The following is a 19,439-nucleotide window of genomic DNA, read 5'->3' as shown; positions in this document are numbered from 1 at the left end:
ACCAGTTTATAATAAGATTATAAGATGGTTATATGTCTACCAAAACAGCAAGGTACTATCATTGCTGTCAGGGGTGTTGGTTAAAAGAAAACTATACTCATAAAAAAGATAATACATTAAAAAGGTTAAATTGACAAAGCATAATTGCTAAATAGTTTATCAATTCATTTGAATTTTATTAAGTTGTATATAGATATAATGTTGTAAAACTAGGATGTAATATTTTGTCAGTGTATTTATTTATAGGATTTGTCACTTCGTAATGTGATATGAGATTATATCTATGACAAATAGATGCCTAGATGAAATTAATACTAATGCAGAAACCAATTCAGCTCAACATTTATGACATTATAAAATTTCTATTTTTCAAACACTAAAAAGATCAGTCTAAATATTATAGTTTAAGGGTTAAATAATTATTTATTAATCTCCAGGGTCAAATCAATTTTTGGTTTGTCTATTTCCATGTCTCCCAACATTTTTTCTCTCCACCGAATAGCCAGATTTTCCCCTCTTCCCTCCACCTACTCACTGCCATTTGATCTCCCATTTTTTCGCCTTCATTTGTTGACAGCCTGCATACTGCGACACTTTTGTTCTAAGTTTTCTTCGTCTCATATATAACATCCTTGCTAACCACTATTTTCTTCAGAATCATTTCATAAAGCCTATAGGCTTTTGACCCTTACTCATGCATTTTCTTATTTGAATCATGCACTTCCCATTGCATTCTATAATATTCATTTCAGAATGTAAATTTGTATTCGGATGAGAATTTTCCGAAATATAATGGGAGGTGTAGGTTCAATACCGAGAGTGCAAGAAACAAATGTCCAAAAGTCAACAGTTTTCAGGATTAGACCCCTATATTCTTCATGACCTTGGAATGGGTATGTTGTAAGAGCCTAATAGGAGTAGGTCCTTATTATAGAGGGGGTTGGCTTTTGATGGCCACAGAGTAATACACCCTTTTGATCAATAAAAAATATTAGCGTGTTTCGTTTGGTGGTAGAAAATCATCCTGAATACAAAATCATGGTGAAATCATCATAAAAGTAATTATTTGTTGTTTCAAAAAATCTTGATAACCAAACATGCACTATAATGGCTTGAAATCACTGTGGTCGTAAATAAAATAAAATAAAAACAGAATGCATTATTTTGTTGCTTAATAAATGCTTGTACAGGGTTTGGCAAGTGGTCCAATTACTCATGAAATTAGGATATGTTAATTGTCGCAAGTTTTGGCCCCAGAAGGTTCATACAGAAAATAGTAATGTCCACTCCAATTTGATCCCTTTCTTTTGTCACGAAATTTGAGCAAGCACTCACTTGAGAACTAATTGCATTAGAGTGAAAAAAAGAATATTATATTGATTGTTTTTGTTCAATCTGCTATGCCAATTTTGTTTTTTACTTAAGCAATCAACACTACATCGTTTCACTCGTGGTCTTCCAATGGGGGTCCACTCTATCTTTTGATACCATGTGCAAGCATTCCAAACTCAACATCGAAGAATCCACTGCAACTTAAACACCACTCATTCGGTTAAATCACAGAACAGCCCCACCTTGCTCATGCTATACTACCAAGCTTCTCTGATGAATCAGAATCATATGGTATGATCCCATTCATGTCTCAAACATAAGCCATGATGCTAAATGCCATGCTTATGATTCTTGATCTAGGTTGGTGCCATCACATTATTCTATAGCACCCACTTCCCCTTCTCATGTTTTGTTGAAGATTTCTTTGATTCCTATGTATAACTGGTGCGGTTTGGAAGACTTTCAGCGGTTCAGTCCACAAGATCACTCATGCAGGGAAGGCAACTGAACAACTTTGCCAGTATTAGCATGAACTCTAGCTGGTAAACTCCTCAGATTTTGACCATATATAAAGGTAACCTTAAATTCAAGTTTTTTCATGTGTTAATCTGTTACTTTTTTTTATGAGTAAACATTAAAATATTCACTTTCTTTTAACGAATTTAATAGTGTGTTTAGAATAGGTTTATGATAAGAAAAAACCAAATAACTTTTCATGACGAAAAAGAAGCAACAAATAGTTTTTTTTCATGATTTCAACGTAATTTTATAAGTAGAATACATTTTTGTGTGTGTTATTCAAACGCACTACATGTAATTAGTTGTTGTGAGGAACAAAAATCATTTTATGAAGGGAAAGGGAGAATTTATTTTTTAATGAGATTCAATAAGATTCAGTCCTGTGATCTCTTTCAAATAGTATGAATAGTGTGACGCTAATTCATAGTACTCATTGATTGGCTTGAAGATGAGGAGCCTATCATTTGTGTGGGCCTCATGAAGCAATAATGCGAAATCTGTTTGTTTCGGGGTACAAATGGGAGTTGCTTATAATTAAAATACAAGTATAAAATAAGAATTAGAATAGATAAAATGAAATGATTATTCGTGTTTCAAATTTTAATTTATTCAATGTTTCCGACGTTGAAACTAGTATTGAATAAGACAATTATAATTTTTTTTACTGCATAACAATTATAATATTAATAGGTTTTTTATGGAATTATAATATTAATAGCTAACAAAAAGTATATAAAGAAATGCATTATTTAATTCATTTAACCTTTTAAAAGAGTAATCATTCAATGACTTTTTGTCATATCACACATTAAAAAAAAACTCTTAGAATTCAGGGATATTAAATAAAAAAATTGACTAGTGGAAACCTCCACTTAATAACACCTAGCAAGAAAAAAGGAGAAAAAGATAGAAAAATATATGATATGATAAAAAGAGAAATAAAAAAATTATAAATATTAATAAAATGTTTAAAATAAAGAAATGTCCACCAATCATTATCCCAATTAAAACATAATACAATTTGTTTGATTTAAACATGTTAGATTCTCAAGTAATTAAACAAATGAAAAATGATCAAAAGAGTGCAGATCCTTTCTTAGATAGGTGATCATTAGGTCTATTAGTATTAAAATTGTTATTTAATATTTCTGATCTCAAATTCATTGCATTATTAGGTTCATCACATTTACGGAATTGTCTGCTGAACTTCCATTTTTGTCTTTAAAAATGATTAGTGGATTAAGGGATGAGGGTTTATTGGTTGGTTTAGCTAGCATGGGCCTCGTTGATAGGTTATTTCTAGGTAACATGAGATTTATTTATTTTTGGTTTATCTGAACAAATATTATTTTTTTGGGTACAGAAATTGTTAATGCTGATAACAACTTTAATATGAATATTAAAAATTATTATATACTCAACTATGAGTTTCTCTACTTAAATTTACCTGTTGTAATTCTTAATTAAGTAATATAGAAAGAGGAAAAAAAAATTGTTTCGTATACTTAATACAGGTTTGATTTTCCGTAAAAAATTAAATTCAATTTTTGTGTATAAAAATTCTTACTGACAATCAATGTTTTGTTTCAAATAAGATTGTCTTTTATATTATGTGTATCTATTTATTTATCTACATATGAATTTATTAACTCATACTTGTTTTTTAAAAAGAGTATATCAATAACTTATAACTATAAATTTCTTAAAATACAATCAAGGTGCAAACTTCTATAAGATAATACACTATGGGCCTATTTAACTAAACTTTTCTAAAAGTACTTCTAGAAAAAAATGAAATAAACTTTTTTATAAATTAATATTAGTTTATGCATGAATTAAAAATTATCTTTTAGAAAATTTAGACAAGACAGATTTTTTAAATTAACTTTTGTATAAATTAATTTTAGCTCATACAAAAGTTTATTAAATTTTTTTTCAATTGTTTTAGAAATACTTTTGGATAAGCTTACCTTTACCACGCCTATTTTCGTATGAGAATGTCTTCATTTGTAACCATGTGTTACTTTTTACTTTTGGCTGTGAATAAAAAAAATAATTTTTACTTTTGGGTCAGCCTGAAACAAAACAGTACTATCTGATTAATATTTATTGGTAATTAGTTAATGCACTTCATTTGTTTACTTGGTGCACCTCATAAGCTAAAATAATGAATCAAAATGGACTATTATGTCCTTTGATAGTGTTTTACTCCACCTGAGATGGGGTTGCTATGATGTAGGCAATGAAAGAGGTGTCAAAAGGGAGACATCCAATGACGAAAGAATCAAAGAGCATGACCATTCAGAAATGAAAGTAAAAATCGAATTTGGGAACCATAATTCTAGATTACTTAATTAGTAATACATTTGTATGTATCATAGATTGAACAATATGTAATACATTTATATGATGTATTACTCAATCTAGAATTATATAAGGGTGATGTGATAAGGGTAATGTGACACGATGGTGGGTTTGGTGCAGCATGAAAGTTCATGGGACATATTGATGCTCGTGGTGGTGGCGGCATGATGATGGGTTTGGTGTGGTGTTGTGTGATTGTTGTGGTGGTAGTGTTTGAGTGCGACAATGGTGTTTGTGTGTGGTGGCGGTAGTGTGTGGAGGTGGGGTGCACACCACCACCACTGCACAAAAGCAAAAGGTAGTCATGGAGGTTTGGGGAGAAGTGAATAGGGTTTGCTTGGGAGAGAAAAGGTAACGGGGAAATATTAGGAATTTTGGGGATTCACCAAACAAAAAATGGGGTGCAGTAGTTAAGTGCCATACTTATTCTATCCCTAGTTACTAGTTAGGCTGGCCCTAGATTTTGTTTCAACAATTGTTCGAAACGTAATTCCGTAATTGGGTTTAAACATTTTCTGAATTCTTCTTTGGAGATGCTTTCTGTTTATCCTATAATAATAAAGAGGTTCTGGGCCCATAGCATCCTTGTGTTTTGTGATATTTTTCTTCCTTAATCTTCCTTTAGATCTAAGACATCATTTCTGCATATAAAGTCTTAGCCATAACGGTCTTCTCTGTTTTTGAGTAAATCCCGTTTGGCCGTTTTAGTTAGTAAGATCATAATATAAGCTTAACCAACTTTACTTTTGACTTTATTAAATAGTCACTTTAACAAAAAAAACATTTTATTATTTCTTTTTATTTACTTTTTTTTTCATCAAACCAAATTGAATGTGTTTTGTGAAATTAGAAACATAAAGTAAGAATTATATAAAGTAATTGGATACCTACAAGTTTGGGAACTGAACTCCTCTATTTTTCTTTACGCCTGTTGAGAATAACTCCTCATGAATTGAATTGCCATTTGCGTGTTTTACATGTCAATCCATCCCTGATGAGTTTGAAAAGCCTTTTTTTTTTTTCTTTCCCATTTAAAGCTGTAGAAGACATGGAAAAGAAAAAGAAAAAGTCATATAATTGCAACTAATTTTTCCTTTTTAAAGTGTATTACACACACACACACATATATATATATACACGACACACACTGTGATACTAGGGGGGACAAGTTCCCCTTGAGAATAATAACGAAAAGATAAGCACAATCCTAACAGAATGATATTTCTATTATTTCCCACTATCTAAATGCACGATACCTATCTATTGCACCGCCTTCGACGTACTATGCATGATGCATGGTGCCTCTACTGCCCATGTTGGAACCTTTCTTTTGGGCCTCGTATAGCTTGCTTCTTGCAGGCCCCCTTGTGCTATTCGTATCATTCCCGAACCCATCAAAAACACTTTGTCCTCAAGGTGTTAGGTTTTCAAATTCGAACTGGGATCCCAAATTAAAATGGGTGAAGGAATGAACGAATGAAGATTAGTGTTGTGGAAGTCGAGTCATTTTGCGATGTTGATAGTGGCATAAAAGAGGAAGGAGTGGTCAAGCTCCTTGCAGCGGCTGGGGTACTCCTTGCGGACTTGAAAAATGGTGATCCAGCGGTGGTCGGAGGACGCGTGGGGGTTGCTGTTAGCAAGGAGGGGAACAACCGCAATGGGAAGTGGAGCCGACAAGGGTGTGGGATGCGGCTATATGAGTGTAGGAGGTGGAGGTGGAGTCGGCATGGGCGGCGGAGTCGACATGGGTGATGGAGTCGACGTGGGCAACAGAGTCGACAAGGGTGATTGGTTGTGTTGCATCGGTACGGGGCATGAAGGCGCAGTCAGTGTGGAAGGCGGAGGCGACGGTGGTGACTGCACGGAGGAAGAAGATGGGTAGTGGTGGCTGGTTCTCGGAGGCAGTTTTAGAAGAAAGGCATCCAGTGTGGATTCGAGGCGGAGTTGAGCTACAACAAGTTTGGTCATGGCGACCTCAAGGCGGTCCTCTCGAGCGGTAGAAAGTTCGACGTCCGCCATTCGAGGTGTGTGTTGAAATGAAAGGGAAGGTGGTTATTGATGGAAGGTAGTGTGGAGAGGAAACAATGAGGATAGGTGGTTTGGCGGGTGGTGTGGGTTGTGGTAGTTGAAGCTGGTATGACAGCCATGGGAGCTTTATTTGGCGGGTGGTATGAGTTGTGGTAGTTGAAGCTGGTATGGCAACCATGGGCTCTCAATGAAAGCACCAAAATGTTACGTCTTGAAATTCGAGAACCAAGACAAGTCTCCTAAGAGAGAAGAAGAGAAAGAACTTTCTGGTATTTTTCTTATATATATATATATATATATATATATATATATATATATATATATATATATATATATATATATATATATATATATATATATATACATACATACATATTGTGATACTAGGGGGGACAAGCTCCTGACAGTAATAACGAAAAGATAAGCACAATCCTACCAGAACGATATTTCTATTATTCCCCACTATCTAAATGCATGATGCCTACTGCACGATACCTACTACCTACCGCACCGTGCCTTCGACGTACTATGCATGATGCATGGTGCCTCTGTTGTTGCCCATGTTGGAACCTTTCTTTTGGGCCTCATATAGCTTGCTTCCTGCAGACCCCCTTGTGATATTCGTATCAGTATTAATCATTCAGTTTTGGTAGTTGAGCTTACATTTCTTTAAACCAAAGAATATTGTTTTATGAACAAATATTAATAATATAGTTGAGTACATTACAAATTCATTTCCAATAGATTAACAAAGACGTGCTTTAAATTTTTTTATATTGGAATGGGGTGAGATCAATTAAGGCTAGTTAAGGGTATAGGTGGAGCTTGGAAATGAAAATCTTTTTATTTTTAGATTATTGAACAAATTCATTTTACATTAGTTGGAAAATAAAATATGGTAGTCCTCATCATAAGGTAAGAAAAAAGTATTTAGTGATTAACTTATCAGATAAGGATTTTAATAGACATATGAAACTTACAATTCAAGATAGAAAAAAAAAACTTTATACTAATAATAAATTAAATTTAAATTATAAATTAGTTAGGTTATAATACTTATTCACCTTCTCATCATGTATAAAATTTTCTTAAATAAGTGACAGTCACATATCATAAGTAAAATTTATTTCTGACTTAATAAGCGAACTGAGAGATACTTATATTTTTTGACTTAGTAGAAAAAAAATAGTAATTATTCATCTTGTATTTTGATATTTTCCTCCGCCATAATATGCTTATTTATACCACTAACTCATGTTTTTCACAAATAAAATGATTGTTTAAGCCACTTATGCATTTGAATCAATGAAAATGACACGCACCACCTGCCAAAAAAAACCGTCCATAGAATAGAAGATGACGGAAGTCGGCATGCACCTTAGCATGAATTATACCATAAATTGACTAAGAACCCTAAAAAAATTTCCAAGTGGCTTTGTTTCTATCACCATATTCACATCAAAGAAGAATATACAATTAAGAGCCCCTAATTTAATTAAAGTGTTCCTTCACAATTAAAACATTAGGGAAAGAGATATAGCGTAGTTGAAGTGTACATTGTATGAGGGTGGCATAGGCTTTTCAGAAAGCTATTGTGCGCCATATTACTTCGTGACGCCACAAACAACTACCTATTAACCAGTGCAGAGTCACATCCAAAACGAAATATAGCCATTTGCCTGCAGTTAAACTGTAAGAAATTGACAAAGATGCAATTGCCCAAGATTTACCCTACGGGAACTGTTTTTCCCCCTTTTATGAAGAAGAAAGGTATTGCATTTATACGTCTAAAATACACATACTCTTAATATGTCTCATTTTTCTTAAATCTTGGTAACTTGGTTTATATATAAAAAAATAAAGCTTATTTAAAAAAACCGTCCATGTTTTACAATATAAACTAATGAGACATCACTGCATGAGAAATTAGTTTATGTAAAAATAGCGATAATATAAAAAGTTTTTATGTTATTGTTTAATCACAAAATTAATAAGTATGATATAAGTTTGTTCATCTTAAAAGTTACATTTATAATATTTTTTTATTAATTAATATTAAAAAAATATATACAAAGATAAAAACATAAAAATAATCATAAAAGTTACATAGTATTTTTTATTAATAAATTCATCACTACATATATAACTTTTAAAATAATCATTATAAAAGAAAAAAAATTATCATATTACAATATTTAATTAGATGACGAGTACATTCTGATTAAATTCAATTCTATACAAAAGACAAAACAACACACCTTCATCTTTCTTAATGAAGTTTATCAATTTATCTAACCTTTTTCTATTTGTAGACACGCTGCTACTCTGCTAGACTCCAAATCTTCATGCTGTCAGAATTCTTGTTAGTCACCGTTTCAATGATCATGAGTATGTTACAATTTGTAGTCGTCCATGTTTTGCCCTTAACAAATACACACATAAACACAAATATATTATTTGCATGCACAGTTTGGATTCATTTATCAAATCATGTTTAATCAATGAGCAAATTTAAATGTTCACGTTTCATTTATATAAATATTTTTTATTAATAATGCAAATATTGATTTAAGATATTTCTTCTCACACTAATCCATCATTCATTTTTTTTCTCCTGGCAGGTGGAGTTGGTTTCATGACCACAAATCAGAGGCAGTGGGACGTATTATGTACCTAGATTTAAAACAAATAAACAAATAAAACAAACCCTAAGTCTTCTTATCCCTGCCAATCTTTCATTTTGCTAACCATGCAAGACATTGACCGACCCACTGAATCCAAACACCACCCACTAATTCCAAGTTAGTGAACAAATAAAAAAATTGCCTTAAAGGAAGTACAGTGTCCACTTCAACTCTCTCACACGTGTCAAACAGAATAGCCCGTACAACCACAAAAACCCACATAACTGTTAAGGAAACTACTTTAACTGCTATTGCTACCAAAGCAAACCAAGTGCAATCAAAATTCTCTTTCCTCGTCTGTTAATAATCCGATAGAACTCTGTTATTCATAATAGTTCTATAGTTTGAACAGAATAATAATAAATCTAGTGGTAATAATTTATAATAATTCTATCCGATTAGATAAAAAATATTGTCTCCCATGATCGATATCTATGGTCTATACCAAAAAAAAAAAAAAACTCGAACGTTGCTTTCTTTCCTTGTACAGATGTGCACAATCTTCTCCCACAATCTCGCTCTTTTGGTCGGAAAATAAATCATCATGCCCAGATCTTGTCCTGCCACTGATTTCGCTGTCCTCAAGTGGGAAGAGTCCACTCTCCAACAATGAATGTTTGAAATGGAAAATTTACATGACCAAAGTCTTCTTTACCTTCTAATTTGGTTGGAATTTTCGTGGACATGAAAACAAGGCCTTTCATTTCCCAAGGTTGATTTGGATTGGATGATGATGGGTACTAAGAGCCTCTTTATGCTTAAGTCCCACATTGATTCCATCAACTTACGAGTTGTGAACGATTTTGTTTGTGTGAACATGTTGTGGGCCTTTGCTTCTCTGCGGGTGTTTGTTTGCAACTATGTTTTCTATGCTTTTGGATTGTTGCTGAGATATCTCTTCAGGTTTGGTTAACTTTTTGTTGATATTTTTAAGTGTTTATGTGATGATGGGTGAATGAGAATGAGTAATTTGCTTCTTTTTTTATTATTTTGCTTCAGGTTTCTTCATTTGGGAGATGCAAAAGATGATATTATTGTTCAGAGACTACAACATGTTGAGAAGAACCGGGTTTCTGATTCTGAGATTGATGGGTTCCGAGAGGAGCTTGCTAGTTTTCTGTTTTGGAGTGAAGATTTTCATGAAGAGACAGAGGGAGAAACAGAGAGCTCTGTTTCTTTCATGGAGGTTGCTCCTGAAAGTGAGAGAAGAGATGGAGAGACAGAGTTCTCTGCTTTTTCCATGGAGATTACTCCTGAAAGTGAGAAAAGAAATGTTGAAACAGATTGCTCTGTTTTTATGGACATCCACTGTGATGCTCATGAAGATGGGGTGAAAACAGAGGTGCCCACAGAGAGCTCTGTTTCAGAAGAGATTGATTCTGACATTCGTGAAGGTGGTATGAGTAGGGGAATAGAAGAAGAAGGATTTGTTTTCATGAAGAGTGAGTCAGAAAACTCTATTATTCATGAAAATAGTCACGAAGTTGGAAAAGAAACAGATGAACTTTTTTCCAAGGAAACCAACTCAGATGTTCATCAACATGGTAAAAAAATTGATGAAGATGAAATAGAGAACTTTGTTTACTTGGAGAATGACTCTGGTCTCCATCATAGAATTATGAAGAGGGAAGAAGAAGAAGAAATTGATGAACCTGTTTCTGCGGAGATTGATTCTGTTGTTCATGAAGAATTCAAGAAAATTGATGAAAATGAAACTGGGAGTGGTGCTTTAATGGAGAATGTCTCTAGTGAAACTGTAAATGACGATGGTGAGAAAATAGATGAAAATGAGGACTCTGTTTTCGAGGAACAAGAGTCTAATGTTCATGGAGATGATACAAAGAGAGAAGAAAAAGAAGAAGAAACAAATGTGCCTGTTTTGGGGGACAGTAACTCTGTAACAACCACAAGTAAGTGCGAGTACTTATCAGGAAAAGATATAAGTGGGTTCATGGAGGAACCAACAACATTGAGGTTCAGTTTTCGAGAATTTTACATGGGTCCAGATGTTTCAACCGTTTCTGACAATGCATATGCCAGCACAAAAATTATTGCCGACAAGGAATTTTCAGAGTTTGGTTCAGAGAAAAAGCCTCTGGCTCAAGCACAAACAGAGGACTCTGTTCAAGAAGAGGTTTCAGCACCTTCTACCCATATCCCTCTTCACTTTGAGAGTGAGATGTTTGGTGGATCCGATTCATCCGATGAAGATTATTTTCTTTACAACGAAAACTCGGTGACATCGGATTCGGAGTCAGAGTCGTCTAGCTCAAGTGGTCTGAACTGGGGCAACAGCAACAAAATGGATGATTCAATTGTATACCAGTTTCTGGGTGGTAAAAATGGTGGTGAAGGATTTCAACCTGAGATTCTGAAGCTAATGATGAGAGAAGAAAGAGCAGAAGATGTGGAGGAGAAGCATTCTTCATGTGATGGAAAAGTTTCAGAATTTAGTGCTCATGGCATTTATTCTAAAGATGGGTATGTGGAAATGGAACCTTGCATGAAGGGTTTGAAGTCCTTAAAAGCACATGGTTTTGGTGGTAAAGAATCTAAAAAAGCTGTGGTTAAAGATCAAAGAGAAGGTTCAAAAAACAAAGAAGAAGAGGTGTGTAGGAATGGCTTGAAGAGAAATGAAGAAATTAGGTGGGAAGATGAATTGAGTGATTCAGAATCAGATGAGGGTGACTTTGAATGGGAGCATGATGATTTAGTTGAACAGCTGAAATTGGAATTGAAAAATTCAAGGCAAGGAGGACTTGCCACAATTTTAGAAGAAGTGGAAGAGGCGAACGAAGAGGAAGAGGTGGTGGCGTTTGAAGAGGAAGAAAGAGTGTCCCCAAGAGTGGTTGAAGATCCAAAGCCAATGGAAATTGAAGAGAAGCTTGAATACAAGGATCAAATTGATGAAATTCATATAGTTTACAAGAGCTATGCAGAGAAGATGAAGAAACTTGATATCTTGAATTACCAGACCATGCACGCATTAGGTGAGAACTAAATTAACTTCTTCAATGTTAAACTCTTGCTGTGGAACATTTCAGATTTGAACGATTTCAATGTTTTTGGTCAATTTTTCAGCATGTTGCTTAAAGTTCAAAACATGAAATCTTAAGTCTTCAATCTTCACCATACTGATCCTTTATGCTTAATTAGAAGTTCTATTTTTCACACTTGCAAAACTGCATATTGAAGTTTCTTCTAGTTCAACTTCACCATCTTTTATGATTTATAATTTTATTTTATTTTTATGAATTTTGGTCACATTCAATCAACGGGAAGAATTTTTTTTGAGAACGCTCCTGGATACAATCATGACATAGTGGGCCATTACATATCTTACACCTATCATATTTTGCTAATCATGTGTGCATAAAGCTATTCATGTCTTGTTTATTTTTTTCCAATAATAAACCCAAAGATAGTGACCAGTCTGCATCATAAATTTCAATTCCATTCTCTACCAATCCTTTTCCTACTTTCCTTAGAACTCTACTTTATGCATTAAAATATCAGCGAATGAGATTGATTCTCCTCGCTCTACTGTACAAAGCATTCAATAAAGTCGAAGGAACCTTCAATATCACTTTTATTAGAGTTTTGACTATGGTTGAAACCTTGGATTAATTAATGGTTTCTAATATTATACTCTAAGCAAAGAAAACTTGTTTATTTAGCAATGATCATGTTTGTTTATGACTAAATCATTTTCTTTGTCATCATTTGCAGGTCTTCTTCAACTAAAAGACCCTCTAAAATTAATTTCATTACCAAAATCCGCAATCCAAGGTGCAAAGCCTGTAATCTCTCAGAACTTGTGGCCACGCAAAGCTTCAAAGAACTCATCAGATCCATTGGTGAAGCTTGTTCATGAACTGCATAGAGATTTGGAATTAGTATATGTTGGGCAAGTTTGCCTCTCTTGGGAAATCCTTTGTTGGCAACACAAGAAAGCCCTTGAGTTGCAACAATATGATTCACAAGGGTCTCATAGTCATAGGTATAACCATGTTGCTGGTGAATTTCAACTTTTTCAAGTCCTAGTTCAGAGATTCATAGAGAATGAGCCATTTCAAGGCCCTAGGCTACAGAACTATGTCAAGAACCGTTGTGTGATTCGCAACTTGCTCCAAGTTCCAGGCATTAAAGGTGAACAAAGTTAACCATAATTCAGTTCTTTCACACAGTACCACCTCTAGTGAGATGCTTATCTTTTGTTGTGAATGTTTTGCAGATGATAGTAAAGGGGATGAAGAAGAGGATGCTATTGCAAGTGGAAAGTTGGCAGATATCATCAAGGAATCAATGAGGGTGTTCTGGGAATTTGTTCGAGCAGATAAAGATTATGGGAATGTGATCTTTAAAGCTTCTCAGCACAACAGAATTGATCTTAAAGACCCTATAATTTCTGGTCTTATGGTGGACATTAAAACACAACTACAGAAAGTATGTTCATCAGTGACTAACTCTCATTTTAGTCCTTAACAGTTAACACTATATGCTTTAGCTATTTTAAGCCTTTTAACTACTGATTTTTTTTTTAGTTGCTAAGGAAACATCATCAATTTAGTCCTTAACCTTAATAGAAAAAAGAAGTGAAAGAAGACTGATGTTAAGAACTAAAGTTTTCCTTAGTCAAATTTTTGTTATTATCATTTATCAATAAATTTCAACCAATTAAAAAGATTATGTCCATAAGAGTGTGTTAGAACTTAGAAGTGTATTACTAGCATTTCTCTTTGATCAAAATGCTCTCAATTGCTTACAATCTTGGTTTTCATGTTGCAGAAGGACAGAAGGCTCAAGGACATAGTGAGAACCGGGAATTGCATAGTTAAGAAGTTCCAAAAGCACCATGAGGATCAACTTGATCATGAGCAATTGGTTGCTCAGGTGGGGTTGAGATTGATTTCAAGGGTGGTAAACATGTCCAAATTGAGAAAAGAACAGCTAATATGGTGTAATGAAAAGTTACACCGAATCAAGTTTTTGAGCAGGAAGATTGTCCAGGTGGAACCTTCCTTCTTGCTTTTTCCATGTTGACTCAAGTCAATTTGTTCTCAATTGTAGAGGAAGAGAAGTGCTAGAGGAATAGAGATAGGGATACCTTTTCACAGAAAAATTATATCCTAGCTTACACAGAAATTGAGACACACGTCGCAGAATTCTCAGTGTATATATATAAGCTTGTTGCTTATACGTCATGGTAATATAATAAATGCCAAGCTGATCTTTGGAATAATTTTTTTATTTTATGTCCAAAAATATTGTAGTATTATTGAACATAAAAAAAAATACTAAAAATGTTCTCATAAATTTATGCAGTGCAAGTATATTATGGGTCATTTCAAATCCTTCATGATTGTGTTACTACTTAAATAGAAATATAATATTTAATGTGTGAACACCCAATTTATCTGGACAAACAATAAAAAATAAAACAAAGGTTGATGAGGTGAGATTGCAGAAAGAGTGTTGCTAGGTGCACCCAGTATTTTTGCTGGTGCACCCAGCAAAAATATAAAATGCCAAAATTGTCCCTATCAGCTTTCTTCCTTAAAATGCCAAATTTTTTTCCGGAACAGCTTCTTACTCCATTTTCAAAGAGCTTTCTTCTCGTTTTCCACTTTTTCCTGCGGCATTGTCTCTGGTTCGTGGGGGTAGCAAGGTTGAGTGCAGCAGTGAAGGTGAAGTTTCCGGCGTGAAGCTTTGCGGTGGTCGGTGGCGGCAAACAAGGTACGCAGATGGCGTTTGTGCGTCGCGGACGTACGGATGGATTCTGGATCAAGTTGATCCGTAAGCTTTTTACGGATCAAACAAGTTGCGCCTCGTGGGATTCCCCCTTATGGTGTTGATGAAACACAAATGGTAACGCGATTGTTTTTTCGGAAACCAAGTCACCATGAGTATTCAGAAAAAGTTATAAAATTTGAAATAATTGAACTCAAAACCAACGAGGACGTGATGAAGGTGCTCATTGAGTCTAACTACTGGAAAAAGATTGGACCAATAGAAATTTTAGCTGTTTTCAGTAAACCTTTACCGCAAATGGAAGACGAGTTGTCCTTGTCGCAAAATTAGCATGAGTTAGTTAGTTGTAGTATTTTATGAAAATTTAATTTCGTTTGACTATGTTGAAGTTAATGTACTGTTTGAATTCATGTATTGCATAATCGTTTTCAATTACAAGAATCTCAACTAAAAAAATAGATTTCTATATATAACAAACTAATTAATAAATTGTTTTTCTTCTTACGGATCAAGGTGATCCGTATGTTGATCCGTAAGACACTTACGGATCAACTTGATCCGTAAGTGTCTTACGGATCAACGTACGGATCACCTTGATCCGTAAGAAGAAAAACAAGTAGGGGCAATTTTGTCATTTAAGAGTTTTGCTGGGTGCACCAGCAATAATGCTGGGTGCACCTAGCAACACTCTTGCAGAAATTAGATTTGGGCTTGTTACATATTTTGGTATGGGCTGTGTGATTGGGCTTCTCACATGGTTTGGATATAGAAGCTACAACCTTGCAAACATCCTAAGTCAAGCGGGTTCGAGTTCCGACGGTTTCGAAAACCAACACCAAACCCGCCCGTGTAAACCCATTCTAAATAATACTTGAACCCGCACCCGCCCGTAGACTCAACCCGAACCAAACTTGACACAAATTTCCAACGCGGGTAGCACGCTTTTGGGTCGGATCAAACCCATTTGAACACCCCTAACTCTCACATCTCAAAAACAAGGGAAACTCTCAAAGTCCTCAATTACACACCTCTACATACTCACTCTCTCCAAGCGGTATTAATTAACAAATGTTTTATTTTAATTATTAAAATTGTTATAAATTTTTGTTATTTGAAAAATTAAAAGAAATTATAAATGATTTTTTGAATAAAAAATTTCAAATATACTATTTTTATAAATGAATTCACAAAATTTTATAAAAATGTTATATATCCTTTTTTTGAAACCAATCATAGTTGAGATTAAATAATTAAACTCATATTTACCAATTTTTATTATTTAAATGTTTTTATAACCTGTGTCTTGAATTTTAAGCTTCAAAGTTATAAATAAATTTTGAAACCGAAAATAGTTTAAGTTAAATTAATTATGATAAAATCTTATTATTAACAAACAATTTTTTTTACTGCAGCAAAAAATTTCTTAAAATATGTTTCTTTAACTTAGTGTATAAATTTGTTTACTTACATAATATTTTAAAAAGTTACTTCGCCACTCACAAAATAAAAATTATCCTATCCATCAGAGATACATTTACTGTTAATATTATTAATTATTAAAAACTTATGTATTAAATTTTAATACAAAGTAACATTTTGCAGTGAAAATATAGTAAGATTTGGAAGAAAAAAAGAAGAAGAAAGATATAGTAAGATCCATCCGACGGTGAGGGAAGAGCGTGTGTCTAGAGCCGTTAGATGTAGGGCATCGAAACAAAACACCTGCACTGGCATCCCCCTTTTTATAGCTTCTTGCGGCGCATGTTTTTGCTTTCGCCGAAAACCCTAACAACACAGGCGCAGAGCGTGATCCATTGACGAAGATGGTGCAGCGTCTCACCTACCGCAAGAGGCACAGCTATGCCACCAAATCCAACCAACACAGGGTCGTCAAAACCCCTGGTAATCAAATCCCTCTTCGGAACCCCTCACTCACTCTTCGATTATGCTTCGAATCGGAACAATTTTTGCTTTTTAATTTTGGGTATTAATTGGTTCTGACGGGTATGTTGTGTTTGGTGATGTGGGAATAATGCAGGTGGGAAGCTCGTTTATCAGACCACCAAGAAGAGGGCCAGCGGGCCCAAGTGCCCCGTCACTGGCAAGAGGATTCAGGGGGTGCGCTTTCTGTTACTCTTTCAATTTTTTCTCTTCTTTTTTGTTGTGTAATTTTCAGTGTTCTGTTGTTGGTTTTCTTTTATTTCAAGTTCCTTTATTTTACTTTGGGTTGGACTAGTTATGAACATTGTTAAGGTTGATATTAGATTAAAACCAGCTAGTGTGGTTTTAGCTAGTGTTGTTGATTTTGTTTCAATCTAGTGTGACAAAAAGTTGTTGGCTCAAGTGGATCAGTACTTGGGTCCCTTAACCAAGATTTGGGGTTCTATCACCGGCTTGTTCATGGAGGGGCAACTGCAGATACCACTTTACCCAAAACGGGCTGACCCGGTGGGAGGAGGATTACACCTCCTGGTTATACCAAAAAGACCAGCTAGTGTGTATAATTCGAACTGCGTGAGGCCACACTAGCTTCTGTTTTGGTTATTGTGTAAATTGACATGTGTTACATAGCGACATTTCTAGTGTCATTTTATGTGATAGATATTCAATGTTTGAACACATGGATTTATATTTGTTTGTTTGTTTATGACTCGCTGCTTTAAAAAATTGTTTATTTTAGTTCTAGTATTTTGGTTATCAAAGAGTTGAGTTTGATATGTTTTATTACTTAGCTTCCAAGCCTGTGAACAGGGTTATGGAAGTTACAGAATGTGTTTGAAACATCATTTGATCAAGTTCATCACCAAACTAGTATCATGCACACTAGTATCTAGTTTGTGCTTCATAATTTTTTTCTCTCTTTATAATTTGGATTTCAAAATTTTAATATTGATTGATGATATGTGGAATGTCTTGTGTATCAGTCTCTGCTTGATTCACTGGCATACATTGAATGTATGATGCAGATGTTTTGTATGATGAATGATTTTTCTTAGTGATTGTTCTGTTTAAGTATATATAGGCTTCATTGGAATACCAGATATTTTTTTGGCTTTATGCGAGGGACATTATGTTTCCTGTGTTTGGATAAAATTATATATCTTTTTCAACTACTAATTTATGCTTGACAATTGCAGATTCCACACTTGAGGCCTGCAGAGTACAAGAGATCAAGGTTACCCAGAAACCGTAGGACTGTCAACCGTGCATATGGCGGAGTTTTGTCTGGAAGTGCTGTCAGGGAGAGGTTTGTTTTACTCTACTTTTACAGTTATATATTTATAATAACTCGCATGATTTAATTATATGGTAAAGTTGGTTTATAGCATGCTTTTATTTGTGTCTGGTTCTATAGGATTATCCGAGCTTTCTTAGTTGAAGAGCAAAAGATTGTGAAGAAGGTCTTGAAGATCCAGAAGGCAAAGGAAAAGCAAGCCTCAAAGGCTTGAATTTGAACAACACAATGAGACATCTTTTTGGAGGACTTTTAGGTTTGAGTGGTTATAGTTAATCACAAATTTTATTAGAGTTGTCATGTTAATTGTCTTTTATTATTTTGCCTGTTTGAACTCTTTCTAGAGCAAGTGTTAACTTTGTCGACAATGTCATTATGATACAGTTTTGTTTCTCATTTTCTTTTGATGGTTTATTGGTATCTTGTTTCTATATATTCTAAATAGAACTTGGTAATTCCACTGGAATTGGGATATAACTCAATTCTGACTGCTTTACTGGTGGTATTTTGCAATTAAAATGTTTTTTTTGGCTAACTACAATATTTTCCACTCTTTTCCGGCGAAACCTTCTTGACAAATTTGAAATCATCGGACATGAGAAAACTAATTTTTGCCACTTGGTTACTGATGAAGGTGGTTTTGCACTTGCATGCGGTGTTGTCATGCAGTGCCTCAAGACGTTTAGTCATCAGTATATTTCTTTTGGACATGTTTTGTGGCGCACATTTTAGAAATAAATAGATGTTTTAGAAGAAAAAAACTTGCTTTAAAATAGTTGAATTAAGCACATTGATAACACAAAAAATAGATATTTGGATTGCTTGATTTGACCATGTTCCAAGAATAATGTCTACAGCACAATGGGTGTTGTTAGGTGACAAGATACTAATGCACGGTGATAGCAATCAATGCCTTAAAATATTGGCCACTGACTTGCTTCAAAGTGGCAGTGTTTCCTATGAGTCAATGTTCCTTCAGGGCATTCAGCTTGTGCTTGTTTCAGTTTCCGCAACCTGAACTTACGTTGTAGAAACGCAAGCGGTTTTCAAATTATACACTGGTCTAAGAATTGGAATTGCCCGTGATCTTTTTTTATTTTCAAACATCTATTCTGGGCATGATCTGAAAGTTAGCAAAAATAATCAACATTATTGGTTTATTAATATATGAAACATGTTCACAGTTGATCCATATATACATTTTATGTAAAAAAGGAGAAACCAATAATGATAATGGTGTACATTTTTGTCAAATTGTTGGCCTAAAATTGGAGTTGTCACTCTGAATGCCAACTCCGAATAAGGACGTCTGTTATTACTCACTCTGAAAAGAAAGAATGTCGCCAAGATTTCTCTTGTTTAAGACTTTGGTTTTAAACCTTATTCATGAACAGGCCAACCTTTGTGTTAGAGGAATAAGTTACTTTTGTTTGTGAAATCTATCTCTACATATTTGTGTACTTTATGCCTTGAAGGGCTAGTGTCTAGAGCAACCTGAAGAAAATGGAAGCACTAAATGAGGAGCA

General features: G+C 34.3%; 2 protein-coding genes across 4 annotated transcripts; both read left to right on the top strand.

The window, feature by feature from the left end:
- Positions 1-1,537: 1,537 nt before the first annotated feature.
- On the top strand, positions 1,538-14,243 carry LOC114386483 (myb-like protein X). Of its 3 annotated transcripts, XM_028346514.1 has the most exons (8): positions 1,538-1,692; positions 1,791-1,906; positions 8,556-8,631; positions 8,865-9,830; positions 9,927-11,917; positions 12,657-13,076; positions 13,162-13,373; positions 13,716-14,243. In XM_028346514.1, exons 4-8 carry the CDS (start codon positions 9,655-9,657, stop codon positions 13,968-13,970), a joined length of 3,054 nt encoding a protein of 1,017 aa, XP_028202315.1. In that variant the 5' UTR covers positions 1,538-1,692; positions 1,791-1,906; positions 8,556-8,631; positions 8,865-9,654; the 3' UTR covers positions 13,971-14,243. The 3 variants fall into 3 exon arrangements, with proteins under 3 accessions (XP_028202315.1, XP_028202304.1, XP_028202311.1); XM_028346503.1 differs by having other exon boundaries at positions 1,538-1,906; XM_028346510.1 differs by lacking the exon at positions 8,556-8,631 and having other exon boundaries at positions 1,538-1,906.
- Positions 14,244-16,418: 2,175 nt separating this feature from the next.
- On the top strand, positions 16,419-18,390 carry LOC114386474 (60S ribosomal protein L34). The gene is made up of 4 exons (XM_028346492.1): positions 16,419-16,580; positions 16,717-16,796; positions 17,816-17,925; positions 18,034-18,390. Exons 1-4 carry the CDS (start codon positions 16,502-16,504, stop codon positions 18,125-18,127), a joined length of 363 nt encoding a protein of 120 aa, XP_028202293.1. The 5' UTR covers positions 16,419-16,501; the 3' UTR covers positions 18,128-18,390.
- The last annotated feature ends 1,049 nt before the right edge of the window (positions 18,391-19,439 follow it).

Source organism: Glycine soja, chromosome 2, assembly GCF_004193775.1.
Source record: "Glycine soja cultivar W05 chromosome 2, ASM419377v2, whole genome shotgun sequence".
NCBI lineage: Eukaryota > Viridiplantae > Streptophyta > Magnoliopsida > Fabales > Fabaceae > Glycine > Glycine soja.
This window is presented reverse-complemented; position numbering and strand designations above follow the sequence as displayed.

Bases quoted from the DNA above. Each gene is read 5' to 3' on its own strand.
- LOC114386483 (XM_028346514.1), top strand. From the start codon at position 9,655: ATGATGATGGGTACTAAGAGCCTCTTTATGCTTAAGTCCCACATTGAT. The intron at 11,918-12,656 runs GTGAGAACTAAA...CATCATTTGCAG, and splicing joins CCAGACCATGCACGCATTAG to GTCTTCTTCAACTAAAAGAC. The intron at 13,374-13,715 runs GTATGTTCATCA...TTCATGTTGCAG, and splicing joins TTAAAACACAACTACAGAAA to AAGGACAGAAGGCTCAAGGA.
- LOC114386474 (XM_028346492.1), top strand. From the start codon at position 16,502: ATGGTGCAGCGTCTCACCTACCGCAAGAGGCACAGCTATGCCACCAAA. The intron at 16,581-16,716 runs GTAATCAAATCC...GGAATAATGCAG, and splicing joins CAGGGTCGTCAAAACCCCTG to GTGGGAAGCTCGTTTATCAG. The intron at 17,926-18,033 runs GTTTGTTTTACT...CTGGTTCTATAG, and splicing joins GGAAGTGCTGTCAGGGAGAG to GATTATCCGAGCTTTCTTAG.